This window comes from Nestor notabilis, unplaced genomic scaffold, assembly GCF_000696875.1.
Source record: "Nestor notabilis isolate BGI_N333 unplaced genomic scaffold, ASM69687v1 scaffold10569, whole genome shotgun sequence".
NCBI classification, from domain to species: Eukaryota; Metazoa; Chordata; class Aves; order Psittaciformes; family Psittacidae; genus Nestor; species Nestor notabilis.
The window spans coordinates 38,757-53,241 of record NW_009942443.1 but is presented as its reverse complement, the minus strand read 5'-3'; the positions used below and the strand labels follow the sequence as shown (position 1 = coordinate 53,241).

The 14,485-nt window shown below is 38.7% G+C and overlaps 1 protein-coding gene across 1 annotated transcript in view; it reads left to right on the top strand.

Moving 5' to 3' along the window:
• The first annotated feature begins 883 nt into the window (after nt 1-883).
• Nucleotides 884-14,485, top strand: part of PDK3 (pyruvate dehydrogenase kinase, isozyme 3) — a 35,350-nt gene continuing 21,748 nt past the window's right edge. The window contains exons 1-2 of the mRNA XM_010021414.1: nt 884-1,020; nt 9,849-9,920. Coding sequence (XP_010019716.1) covers nt 911-1,020; nt 9,849-9,920 — 182 coding nt within the window. The 5' untranslated portion in view covers nt 884-910. The remainder of the gene's footprint in view (nt 1,021-9,848; nt 9,921-14,485) is intronic.

Below are 14,485 nucleotides of genomic sequence, written 5' to 3'. Positions count from 1 at the left end.
GTTCCCCACTTGTGAAATGCTGCAAAATACAAAAAGGTATGTCAGGTCTGATGTTGCATCTGAACTATCTGTGCAAGAGTCTTAACATCTTACACTTTCAAATACTTGTAGTTAAAGTTTTATAGGTATCATCAGCAACTAGTTTAGTTTAAGAATGCTATTAATTATGTCAGTCTTCTAGGTCCTATAGGGTGGCTCCAGAGGATTACCACCTTTCAAAGTAGGTCTGCAACAAAGTATTGTTATTTTGCTGGATCCCTTTCATTTGTTTTCTGACTGGTAATCCCAACTGCAGCTTTTCCAGATGGGAGTGTAGTGACAAGCACTGCGTTTTCCTTCCAAGTGGCTAGTGAGCACTTTGTAGGCTAGTCCTAGGAGGGATGATGACCTTTGCTGGTCTTTCCAGGTGCTGCTGCTATGTTCAGTAGTTTTGAAGAGCTTGTGGCATGAAACATCAGCCAGCTGTTGCCATTCTGTTTTGTCTCTTTGTTTTCTTCTCTCCATTACATGTGTGGCATGCACTTTTTAAAAGCTTCCTTTAGTATAAAAATCATACTGATAAAAGCTAGTATTTTGCGGTCTTATTTCCAGCTGATATCAAGTCTTTGTTATTGGATGAATTTTATTTGTAGCATGAGAGATTTTTATTCATAGAAGAGAGGATGAGGTGATATGAAATGGGGAAGAATGTCAAATAAAAGGGGTTAAGCTCCAGGAAGTTAAAAGTATATATAATATGCATTTTGGAGGTGAAGGAGTAAAGGTGTGTATTGAAAGAAACCATACTTAAAATGTTTTCAATTCCACAAGCCTGGGAAGTCTAAAATTCTGCTTCAGTAGACATCTGGTTGGTTTTTTTTTTTTTTTCCTTCCAACAGGTCGTGACAATGCATGTGAGAAGACTTCATACATGTTTCTGCGGAAAGAACTTCCAGTGCGACTAGCTAACACCATGAGAGAGGTCAATTTGTTGCCTGATAACTTACTTAACAGGCCTTCAGTTGGGCTAGTGCAGAGTTGGTAAGTTTAAAAGTGGACTGAAGAATTAGTGTAAAACTGTATTGCTTTACTTTCAACTTGACTTGAACTGTTTTGAACTGAAGTCTTTTTCTGCCTTGAACTGTTTATAGTGCATGTTTCTTGTCAAATTGAAGTTTGATTTTCTTCCGTCTAACATTAGTAAATACTCTAAAATGGATCTTAGAGATAAGAATTTGTTAGTCTTTGAAGTTAGTAAAAGAATACTGTTGTCTCCCAGATAACTAGAATCAGTCAGCAACTTCTAAGAGCAAGCTTGTTCAATATTCCTTACTGTATTGCACCCATGACTTCTTGAAATAGCTGTTCTTTCTCCTTATTTTTCCTTTATCAAAAATACTAAAAGAAAATTTAAACCTCATCTGTACTTTTCATTGCTAAATCTATAAAATGACCTGGTGTTCAGGGGAAGTTATGGAACGGGGCAAAACTCTGGTGTCATCCAGTAATTAACATTCTGCATTGTAATAACTAGTGTATACCCAAAATTATTTAAAGTCCTGTCATCTTTTCCACAGTAATTATTTTCTAGGTTACTTGCATGTTCAGTGTGGTTTGGAGAGTACTGCCTTGTGTGTTTTAAGTTCTAAAAAATAGTTATTCATGGGTTGTTTAGTGTGTTTCTATGTACAAATACTTGATCCAAAGAATTTATGTAAAAACATCTTCGCAGTATACAATAAACTTCCCTTTGTGAGTAACAGTTTTATCTAACTGTAACAGCAGCTATGTTGTAGGCTTCTGTTCAGTCTAGCCCTTGAACTAAGAAATTTCATGTTGACGGTACATTTGCTGCTGGATTTGTTCTCATTTATCAAGCTTCATACTTAAGAAATATAAATTAGTATATGTGATATTGTGTACTTTGGTTTAAATATGTTTGTCGATGAAGGGTAGCACTAGCTGTCTTGATGACCACTTCAAACATAGTGATTAAGTGCTTCATATAACTGAAAATGCTGTGCAGCCACACAATAACAATCATTTTGTGGTTAAATGGCAGCTTGCAAGGTTTGAAGGCTTGTATCATCTGTCTGATGTTACCAGAAGCTGTTATGCCAAATAGGAAAGAGTGGATAATATGCAGGTCTTTTAGGCTTTTTTAATCCAGATGACTTGTATAGCTGTTTTCAGTGAAATATGGACACGCGGGTGAATGAAGAAAAGAAAATAATATTTCTATAGTGACTCTTCAGCATAACGGTAGTCCAGGTATATGCTCTGTGCACAAGCTTCTGCCCTGGTAATAGAGAGTCAAGTAACATTGGATCACTTCAGGCAAAGGAACTGAATGGGTGTTTAGAGTGGATGCCCCCTTCAGAATTTTTGCTTTGAGGTTTGAGGACTCAAGGGATGGCTTTATGGCTACAAGAGGTACTACTGATTTTAGAAAAGAGGAAAATTAAAAACTTAAAACCCAAAAATGTCCCATGTGTGTTAGAATATATAATGACTTGTCCAAACAATGTACTTTATATGATAATGTGATTTGCATTGTCACAGCTGTAGACTGATAGTTTTCTGATAAATGGGCCAAAATATCAGACTTTAATGTGATGAAGAAGTTCAAGCAGACATTCAACCCAGAGATGGAAGTTTGAAATCAGAATGTTTGTTGTGGTGTTCTTCTAATTTTGGTTTTTAGTTAAGTAGCAGTTTTTGTGGAAAAGAGTATGTTCATTGAGATTGTGTAAGAATATTTCTGTGACCTTATGTCAGAAGTAACAAACATAAACGTAGCATGTTGTTTTCCTGATTGTAGATGTGGACTTGAAGGAGCTTATTTTTTATCTTTCTGTTTAGAGGTTTTTAATTGTTTTTTTTAAACATTTATCTGTAGATTATAAGGCCTAGTGGTATACTGGTAATGAACCCTAGGCAAAATTTACTCTATCAGCTTCTGAAAAGACCAAAATAAAACAGTGACCTTGAGTGTTATGCAGCTATGTTGATAATAGGTTTTGAAACATATTTATAATTTCTTAGTGTGAAGTTCAGGCATATCTAGAGAGATGCCTGAATTTAGGCAGTAGAATAAATAAATATAGCTGTCTTGTGTACTTGTAAAATTAAAAAACATCTTCTTGACACACTTGTTTGCTTCAAGAAAAAAATATTTTTTTAGATCAGATTTCACGATAGTTTATTTTTACTGTGCCAGAGTAAAATGGTAATTCATTAAAATGCAAAAAAAAAAAATCTGACGTACATTTGCCACAACTGAGCAGACATAATTTAATGCATTATTCACCTTAATCTGTTTATCTGCTAATTTTCGGTAATTTATGTAGTCACCAGCATATTTATGATTTATTTATGATACCACTTTCCACTAGAAGCCTGGTTTTATGTGCTTTTCGGTGAGACTCCAAATTAGCCGAAGCTTTAAACTTTGATTTCCCAGTCTATGCTTTCATGTCAGCATGCCAAAAAATACAAAAAGCTCCTATCTTAAAGTAGGTTTTATTTAGAGTATGGTGGCTCTGTGAATAGAACTTAGGTTTGGTGGAGTAAGGAAACAAATTGACCCTGTGTACTCTACAGCATGGATCCTTCCTTTCCCATCTATCTTTTGTCCAGCCAGGCAGTGACATTCTGGATTACATGCATTTCCTAGTCCCTTATAGGTCCCTTGGGAAGGAAACTCAACTTGCCACTTCTGAGAATATGCTCCCTGCTGCAGGCAAACCGTGTTTTCCTCTCAGTTCTCTAATCTGTCTTCATGGTCATGCTATAGGCACTTTGCTTCCTGAATCATGCTTCTTGACTGCTCTGCACTGCCTAACAGATTTTACAGCTGATTACTTGATTGCTCTCAGGAAAGGTATGGGGTTTTTTTCTCTCCTTCCTTTCTGGGTTCCTTTAGGTTGATGCGTGCAGCAATGAGCATAGGCAAGACAGCTGTCCTTCCTTTGTGTTGCTTTGCTGTGCTTTTCTGAATAAAGCTGGCATTACCCAGAGAGTGAACTATGAACAACAAAAATAGTTTTGCATTTCAATCTGTGCAAAGGTAAAATATTACCTCTGTCCCAGTTTGAGTTTATAGCTTGTTTTATGTGTATGTTTTGTATGGAATAGCAAGGGAAGGAATGAAGTGAATAGAAATAATAGCACGGTTAATGTGTTCTGACTGTGAGCTGCAGTGACTCCAAATAACAGACGGATCAGCAACCAGTGTGCTAGGGATCAGCAACTTGTTTTCAGTTTTTCAAGATTAATGGGCAGCATCCTAGTTCCGAAGAAACGGGCCTTTTTTAGGCCAGCTTTCAGAGGGCGCTCTAGCTATAGTGTGCTGCAGTTAGGATATTGAACATGTGGCTGAACTGCATAATAAAGGATATCATCACTAATGTGATGTGACGAGGGAAAATAGTTACAATAAAACCTTATAATGGATAAGGTCAGAGCTTGTAAAATATCTAAAGTGCGTGTGATGTTTGCACAATATGCTACTTAGTCTTATCAAAAACTCGTATTTTAATTGACGTTGACTCAATGCCTCTTCTTTAGTACTTTTACCTGGACAAGGCTATGAATTTCTATTTGCCTCCTTGGAAAGACCCATTAGAGAAATCAATACAGCTTGGGGATTAATAATTTTTTACATTCAGACTATGCTAACAAGATTGTGTTACTATGGAGGTATGTTTTATCTTTTCAGTGCTTTGCTGTTAAATCCTAAAGGAAAATCTTGCTGAAATACAGATACACAAAAAGCAAAAGTATCTTGCATGAGTTCTAAAAAAAAAAAAACCCAAATGAAACGACCAAACCTGGAGCTGACATTCTGAGCATTTATAGTGATTTTATGTGTGAAATGTGCCATTCTAGAATTACTGCATTTGGCAGACTAACAAGAATTCAGTCTACCTGGCAGTAATTAACTAGGCTAAAGGCTGCTTGAAACCAAAGAACTTGCCCAATGAATTGTAGTGTATTGTGATAAAAAATTAAACACCAGAAGGACAACAGATTTGAAGGGCATAGGTTTTGATTCCTGCTTTTGATGACTCACCCACACTGAAGATAGCAAAATATTTTGTTTTGTTTCATTTTTGGGTGATTTGGTTTCTTTTTTTCTAAGGTATGTCCTGTATAACTGTACTCATTTACTGGTACTATAGCAAGTAATGCATTATTCTGGTACTTTTCTGCTTTACTAGCTGGCTGGTAGATTGTGTTTAAAACATCACAAGGTCTTTTCAGTGCTTGATTAAACAGTAGTTGCCACCTTCATTTATCCATATCTGCACACACAGTTCAAATCAAAAGACAATTTAAGGAAATAGATTGTATGAAAGGGGAATGATTGTTTTTACACACCCTAGCTTATTATAGGAGTGAACTGCACTGCTGACAGGTCACAATTACACAGATTGTAATGTGGTTGTTGGGTAAGACAGTGTTGTGAATTATTTATTGCAGCTAACCTGAGTTTTAAGTTTTTTTTAATTTTTTGGGGGGGGGTAGAGAATTAATTTTGTGTAAGAACTGGAAGTCACAACTAGATAAAAGATGGGCAGCATTTGCAGCTCTGAGGTTTTCTTTTTAGAGACTTGGGATATATATATATACAGGGTATAGACATCAAAATATTGTTGGTAACTAAAGGAAAAGCATTGCCTGTGTCTATAGTGTCACCGTCACCACGGAGATTAGAGAGTAGTTACTTTAGCACATACAGAAATTTCCTTAGAGCATTTAGTTTGTGTAATTTTCCTTTGTTTCAGAAACTCTCAGTACCTCATTGGCGCTATGTTGAGCCTGCAGCATAATGACTTCAGAAGCTATTCCACTTGCTGGTTGTGCTGAAGACTGGTGGCCATGTTTGACACCCTTTCTTCTGGTTGAGAAGTGCTTTGGTCTTTTTCTGACTGAGGGAGTTTTCTGCTCAATTACTTCTGCATTAGATGAGAGAAATACTTGGCTTGCCCCTCACTGATACTCTAGTAGAAGTGCTGATTCTTCAACATGGGAGTAGAGATATTTGATTATTCCAGGGGCTGCAGTCTTAGGACCATAACAGAGTATGAATCTTAGTACAGCATACCAGTAATTGTGGGCAACCAACTGAACATCCACACAGCACAAAAATTGGGTATTGGTTACCTTCAGTACCAAAAATACTCATTCATGTTTTATCCTCAGGATCAGCACAGGATTGCTGATGTTTGAGATTTCTGGTAGGAAGTATGCAGTAAAAAGCACCTGCTGTGTTGCTTCTCAAGTGTGGCGGTTATACTGGATTGTCAGAAACAGAACTTCCATAATGTTATATGATGACACATGGGGGCAAGCAGCTTCCTAATAACTCCTCTGACTTTGCTACGAGGAAAGCTGTCCTTTCTCTCATGACACAGATTTATTGAAGCATCTTTTCATATGGGAAGAAGATGAGAGTCTGGACTCTTCAACCTGGGGAAGAGGCTTGGGTGGGTGGGGAGGTGGATGTTATCAGTGTGCGTAAGTACCTAATGGGAGAGAATAAAGATGAGGGAGCCAGACTGTTCAGTGGGGCTCAGTGATAGGACAAGAGACATTGAATATAAATTAAAGCACATGAAATTCTGTCTGAACATAAGAAAAACCTTTTTTACAGTGATGGTTATCAAACATCACAAGGAGGTTGTCCAGGGTGGCTGTGAAGTCTCCTGTGGCAATAATCAAAACCCTCCTCGACAGCCTGTTTCAACTGACCCTGCTTGAGTAGGAGTTTGGACTAGGTAATTTCAAAAGATCTCTTCCAACTTAAACAATTCTGTGATTCTTAATTTCCTTGAAAAGCTGGCTTGCAGCTCGGGGTGTTGTGGGAGGCAGAAAGGGCTATTGTTGCCTTTATGAAAATGGGTGTAGAAGAGTGGACTGGGGGTGTGGGGGAAACACGGGGAGGATAAGGGAAAAAAAATAAAGGCCACCCCAAAGCAAGGAGGATGGCAACAGAAATTGAAGTAGGAAGGGAAAGGACTTCAAACCAGGAGGAAGGTTTGAAAGGATGGGAGAGGGAAGCATAAGGAGTAGAGGAGTGGTTGCTGGCAAACTTGCTGACACCTGCAGCATTTAGTCTTTTATGTAAAAGTGAGAAACACTTTATAGTGTGGAGGGTACTTGTGACAGTCCATAGTACACTTCTTGGCATGTATTATGCCTATGCTGGAGAAATTGTAGCATTTTGGCTCATTCATTGGTTCTGGTCATGATGGCTGCCTTGGGTTTTACACATTTGGTGGGCAGCTTCAGCAGCTTCCTGTTTAGTTTCTTGTGAGAAGTGCCAAAACCACTTTGCAGATATAAGTGGTCTGGATTAAGTGAAAATTATTGGGGGTCATTTCAAAACCATACTGCAGGTTTAGATTGGAAATAAAAATGTTAATGTAGATAGAGCAATTGAGTGGTGAGGTTAACCTATATTGGAGGAATGGAGTAAGACAACTTCGTGGAAATCATGCAGGTATTTTTTGAGTAGATTGCTTTTCTCTATAGAATGAAATATTTTGCACAATTTCCTTTTGCCACACAAGCAAATATAAGACAGCAAGTATTTATTTATTATAGAAGAATAAAGGAAGATCTTAGCTTTTTTGTTATATTGCAGCCCACAGCATGAGGGAACTAGTCCAGTCTGACAGTGCTGGTGGTCTTAAGTTACATGGCTTTTTTTTCCATTACTAAACGTATTTGCAAGGATGTCACATGAATTATGCCCTTTTCCCTTTCCACAGAAAAAGTCCAGAAAGTCAGTTTCCTCTTGGAGACAATTACAGATTGAATTATTTAGATACGTTCTCATCACCCATCAAGGAAAAGGTGAAGTAGGTAGCAAAGACTTCTTGTGGACTGTCATGCGTGCGTTAGAGGCAGAGCAAAATTGGGCACAGGAATGGGTCTTAAGCATTGCTTCTACATGACATTGCTTAGTTTGCTGAGAAGTAAAAAACTCATCTTACTGCCTGTATGGAGTTAAGCTAATGACACCCTGAATTACTCAGTGCCTTGCCCGCCACTTTCCGATCTTTCATTTTGGAGTTTCTTTGCTGATTGTTTATTACTGTGTTTTGCTTACTGTAATAACGGTACTTTTTTCCCCCATCCTGTACCCATGATTAACTTGATTGACCTTGATTCATATGAGACAGGTAATGTTGAAGAATACGTACCTCTCTGAAACAAAGGAGTGGGTGACCATAATTTGTGACATGTTAAGTCTTGCAGGTGAGGCAGCTGAGTTCAGACTAAAGCAACCTTTCTCAGTGATAATTAATAAAAGCTGAGCACATGCAAGGGCACATTCTCAAGGGAGATTGGTTCTGATTCACTCTTAGAAACTCAGTCCCTCTCCCTGCTGATGGTCCTGATTATTCTTTTCCTGCCCCTCTATCCTCCACATCATGCAGCTGAAATGGGGGTTGGAGTAGCACCCTGTGGAGCTGGAGGGAGTCATGTAGACAGCAGTACTGTGTTAAGCTTTGATGTGGCTTGAAGATGGAGGGTGAAGTTTCACAGCCTCCTTAAGCTGATCTTAAAGAATTGCCATTACAACCAACAGAGATTTTGTTGTAATGTGAAGTTGTCCAAGCTTCAGTGACTAGGGTCAGTCTTGTAGGCACTGAGCTTCTGCACAGGCCATTTTGTTGAGCTGGTCTCATGGGTTGCTGCCTACTGAAAAAGGTCACCTGTTTTGCTTTTTCTTTATGTAGGCTTTATGGTCATCTTTCCTTTCTTGTGCTAGCTTTAGCTGATTAGACGTTTCTGTGAGTTGTTTTCATGTGAGAGAAAGGTTTGAATTTTTTAATCAATCTGGCTTGCTGTTTCACCATTGCAGGGAGTTACAGCTGTTGAGAGACACATCTGATTAGTGCTGATGTTTTCATAGTACTTAACCAGGAGTGAAGGGAGGGCAAAAGGGAGAGGAATGACAACTCCTTCCGATAACGTTGAAACCACCCTACCTTTTATGTGTGACTGATACCTTGTGTGATTTACTTAAAGAAATAGGTCCCATTTCTGTAATCTTTAAAGCTGTATCTGGACTGCTGATACACCTGCTTCAGGGGATGGTGCCTGCTCCTCAGGCCCAGCAGTGTGAGGTGGTGACATTTAAAGTGGTGCTGGGCTAGTTTCCTATGGAACAGGCTGGCCATGTTGATGTTGAGTTATGCTTTGCCTTAAATCTTTTTTTTTTGATGCTGTGTGGTATATCTCTGGCTCTAAGCATTTTAATATATCGTGTGTGCAAATGTCTGAAGTGGAGAGCTGTATTGTGTGCGAGTGGTGTTTTTATGAAACTGAGGGTTGTGTCAGGTGGCCTGAGGTATGATGTGAGGAGATGTGGGAGTGTGGGATGGAGTGTGCTCTTCTGGAGTACAGCTTGGTGCAGTCTTGTTAGTGTGGCTTTTGGTGTGTGTTCCCTGGAGCTTTATTTTGGAAAGAAGGTTGGATCACTGTCTGAGGAGCGTGAGAGTAAACTAGCATCTATAATAAGTGGATGACCAGGAAATCAAGATCCAGGGGCAAACTAAGATGTGCGAAATTACAGACCTACCTGAAGAGGGGGTTTGCCCCTGTTAACTTCAGCTTGATTTATATAGCAGGTTCCCCGACTTGTAGGGTCACAAATAATACTTACAACTCAATATAATATATTGGAGTTGCTTCTTTCCCTTGGTTGTAGTATCCCACTTCATTTAAGCCTTTACAGAGGGCTGTGCACTGCTGTTGTTTCAGGTGAGGTTATAGTCTTAAGATGATTTAAAAAAAAAAAAAAAGTAATTTAATTATTGTAACTCTTTCTTCATATTTTTTGTTTATTTCAGGTACATGCAGAGTTTCCTTGAGCTTTTAGAATATGAAAATAAAAGTCCTGAGGATCCTCATGTTCTGGATGAGTGAGTAATCTGTTTTCTTGTGATGGTTCATTTTAAAATAATCTGTCACAAAACCATCAAATGTTTTTATACTACAGGATAACAGTAATCTTATTTGTAAGGTAGAATTTGTGCAGGAAAGGCCGAAATTGTAATCTAGAGCAGGATATAGGAATCTTATGCTTTTGAACAACATATTTTGCATTTGCGCAGTCTGATAGTTTAAGAAATAGTGTGAAATACTTCCTCCAAGGCTGTATGGAGAAGACAACATGCATGAGATGATACTTGCATATCAAATGTTTAGGATTAAAATATAATTTTAGGATACATTGAGCTTAGTACTGTTGCATATAATGTGTATCAACACATTAATACTTTGATTCCCCCCCCCCCAATTTGAAAACATTCAGTGTGTCAGTCACTGTTTTTATCTAAAAAGCTTTTTTAATGGGCTTCAATTATTGGTGTTCACTGAATAATATTGCTTATGTTTTGAGAAGGAAGGAAAGCTTAGCCAATTTTCTTTATCAACAAAATTGTATTAAAATTGTCATTAGAATGTTTCTTTGAAATTTATATGCTTAAGAAAACCCCCAGCGACATGTGAGTGAGAACAGGTATAACAAACATCTTAGAGACTTAAAAACAAAAAAGCAAAACAACCCCTCCCAGCACGAAGGTGTATGGTTACTGTGTACCGTATAGCAGCCAGCTTTGTTTCAGGTGATTACTTCTTGCAGGGTTTTTGTTCCATTAATTAGTTTTCTTAGGGTTGCTTATCTTTTTTTAAGCTCTGAAAATCTTACAGCGCTTTATAGGAAGCATTTTATAAAGCATCTTGCAGTCCAACAAATGCTCTGATTGTAGAAGATGTGGCCTGTGCTGTGCAGAAATTATGTTTTGCCTTCAGGTAGTTGCAGACACATTAACTGGTATGAAATGTTAGGCTAAGTAAGGGTTTTATTAGATAATGTGTTTTAGATGTTACGCTCTTTTGGTTGTGGTCATGTTATCCAAGGTCTTTACACTTTAAGTATCAAGCAGTACACACAGGAGAAACTGAATTGCATGAGTACCGGTTTCCCTGCGTGGCAGAACTGTAGAAGGAGCTGTAAGGTTTATAAACTGAGTGAATTGTGTTATTGAACACGGGGAAAGTGACTATTTTCTCAGTGCGAGTCCTAATCAGGAATACTGTCTTCAGTTCTGAGTACTTACCTATTAAGCAGTTAAAACACACGTGGATAGTATTGATATGAAGGAACAACAGTTGGAGACATGGATAGTTCCAATTCTGAGTAATGTTGAAGGCATTTATTTGGACTGGAAAAGAGAGTGATTGAAGTGTGAGACACTGCAAGTCTGAGTGTGCCAAAAGAAAAAGTCACCGTAATAAAGGATGATTGGTTGCTCAAAGTGAAGAAGTGGAGAATTAAAAAAATACCTGATTTTTATTTTAGTTGAGATTGTACACAGGGAAAAAAATAATAAATTCTAGTATTAGCAAGAACAGACTGAAAAAGACGGTTTCAGTCTGTTCTGAAAAAGCAGAATGCTTTCCAGAATGGGAATAAATAATTCCATTTTATTTAATAAATAAAATAATAAAAATTGGAGTATTCTCTGTAGAGCATTCAATTTTAAAAGCTTTTAGGAATAGATTAGTTTTTATTGATGTTCTAGGCAAGCTTTCTTCTGTAGTGGATAAATTAGATGAACTTTTCAATTACCTCTAGCTGTTACATTTTGTTATTCTGTATTTACGGCCTCTGCTGTTGGCACAAGAATTTCTGTTTGTGACTAGTTCAGTAGTAAGTTTTCCTATTGCTTGACTTAAAAGAACATTTTGAGTGGGATTAAGTTACCAAAACTTAGGTGTCTGTTGCTTTTTGAGATGGCATAAGCTGACCTAGACCTATAAGCAAGAGGTAGATCACGATATGTTTTAAAATGTTGATGAACAGTTTTCTTGGAGATCTGTTTTCAGTCTGTTCGTACTTAAAAAATTAATTACCTGAATCTGGCATATGAATAACACACATTCGTGATATTGTTTCATGGCAACTGGAAATGTTGTTTGAGATGATCTATATTAGTATGATGCACCAAATGATGATGGTGAACCAAATATTTACTCTTTCAGTATAACTGTTAACATACTTGAAATCTTGTGGTTATTGTATTTCTGTAATAAAGTACATATCATAAGGACACTGGGGAATTTTTTTTCTATATTCCAAGGTAGTCCAGGTATGGATTAGGACAGTAAGAGTTACCTTTATACTGAGTTTGGTCTGTGGGGAAAAAAGATGAAAGACTCATTAAAGAGCACATTTGTCTTCTTGCCAGTATTCGGTAGGCTACCTAAGATTAGAAAGTCAGATTTACTTTCCTGCTCTTTGCATGTTATCTATTCCTAGCTTTGTGAAAGCTGTGCTATTTAACTGGATATTGAGCCATAATAGCTACCATTTTAATATTCTTTGCAAACTGTTTATTTAAAAAATACTCTTAACTGTGTCCATGTTTATCTTGTAATAACCCACAGATAAATAAATCTAAAAATTTCTCAACTCCTGTACCAGTATTCCATGTTGCTGCTGTCTAGCTCTATTCTACTTTTATGCCTTGCAGTCAGTGGAGAAATACAGGGAACTCTACTAGTTAATGAACTACTTGGCAGTGGGGGGGATGGAGAGGGGACCAAAACAAACCACTTATCTGAGTTCACTTGTATTTACGTAACACTTTTCTAATATTTGTAGTTGCATGTATCATTTAATACAGAATTTGAGTCATTATCTGGGACTTTGAGTCATTATTTAGGGATGCATGACTAGGAATAGTATTTTTCTTCAACCAGATTGGTTTGCTTAGAAAAAGACATGAGGAAGTTCACTCTTAAGGTATGCTTGGTCATCTGAACTACAGGCTTTCTTGTCCTAGCAGTATCTCTGGTGTATCTCTGAGTACCTTGCATATAGTAGCATGTGAAAAGAGGTTGGATCATTCATCTCTTGGTTCCTTTTAGCTGTCTTATTCCTGCATTGAGCATGCTGTAGGATTGTGCTTATTACATACTAATACTATGTATTATATACTTCATATTACAGAAGCCCACTCTTGCATCTTTTGGTCATCGGAGTGCCCTGTGTGGTATCACATGACTTGGATGTTTCATAATGGCTCTTATCTCACAAAATCACAGAATGGTTTGGGTTGGAAAACATTAAGATCATCTACTTCCAACCTCCCTGCCATGGGCAGGGATACCTTGCACTAGACCCTGTTGCCCAAGGCTCTGTCCAACCTGGCCTTGAACACTGCCAGGGATGGAGCATTCACAACTTCCTTGGGCAACCCATTCCAGTGCCTCACCACCCTCACTGTAAAGAACTTCTTCCTGATATCTAATCTAAACTTTCACTGTTTAAGTTTAAACCCATTAACCCTTGTCCTATTGCTACATTGCCTATTGATGAAGAGTCCCTCTCCAGCATCCTTGTAGGCCCCCTTCAGATACTGGAAGGCTGCTACGAGGTCTCCATAGAATCATAGAATAGTTAGGGTTGGAAAGGACCTTAAGATCATCTAGTTCCAACCCCCCTGCCATGAGCAGGGACACCACACACTGAACTATGTCGCCCAAGGCTCTGTCCAACCTGGCCCTGAACACCGCCAGGGTTGGAGCATTCACAGCTTCCTTGGGCAACCCATTCCAGTGCCTCACCACCCTCACTGTAAAGAACTTCTTCCTTATATCTAATCTAAACTTCTCCTGTTTAAGTTTGAAGCCATTACCCCTTGTCCTACCACTACAGTCCCTAATGAAGAGTCCCTCCCCAGCATCCTTATAGACCCCCTTCAGATACTGGAAGGCTACTATGAGGTCTCCACGCAGCCTTCTCTTCTCCAGGCTGAACAGCCCCAACTTTCTCAGCCTGTCTTCATAAGGGAGGTGCTCCAGCCCCCTTATCATCCTCGTGGCCCTCCTCTGGACTTGCTCCAACAGCTCCATGTCCTTTTTCTGTTGAGGACACCAGAACTGTACACAATACTCCAAGCGAGGTCTCATGAGAGCAGAGTAGAGGGGCAGGATCACTTCCTTCGACTTGCTGGTCACGCTGCTTTTGATGAAGCCCAGGATACGGTTGGCTTTCTGGGCTGCAAGCACACACTGCCTGCTCATGTCAAGCTCCTCATGCAGCTCATGCTCATGTCAAGCTTCCATGCAGCTTCTCTTCTGGCTGAACAGCCGCAACTTTCTCAGCCTGTCTTTTCTTCCTTCAGTTTTGTGTCTTCAGCTGTGAGACTTGACTGGATGGAAGTACTTCAGGTTTTCTTTGGAGCTGAATGTAGTGCCTACCCCAAGCACTCAACCTGAAGGCTTACAGAGCAGTTAGGTTTTGGAAATCAAATGAGTGCCTTGGTGGTCTTCTTGCCAGCTGAGATGGACCTTAGTTTCTGTTACAGCTAATCAAAGTGACAGTGGCACAGGAGAGAAGGGGAGCTAAAATGCTCTTTTAAAGACCTTTGATAGCCACAGATGTGCTGCATCAGTGTTGGCAGTACTACTTCAATTA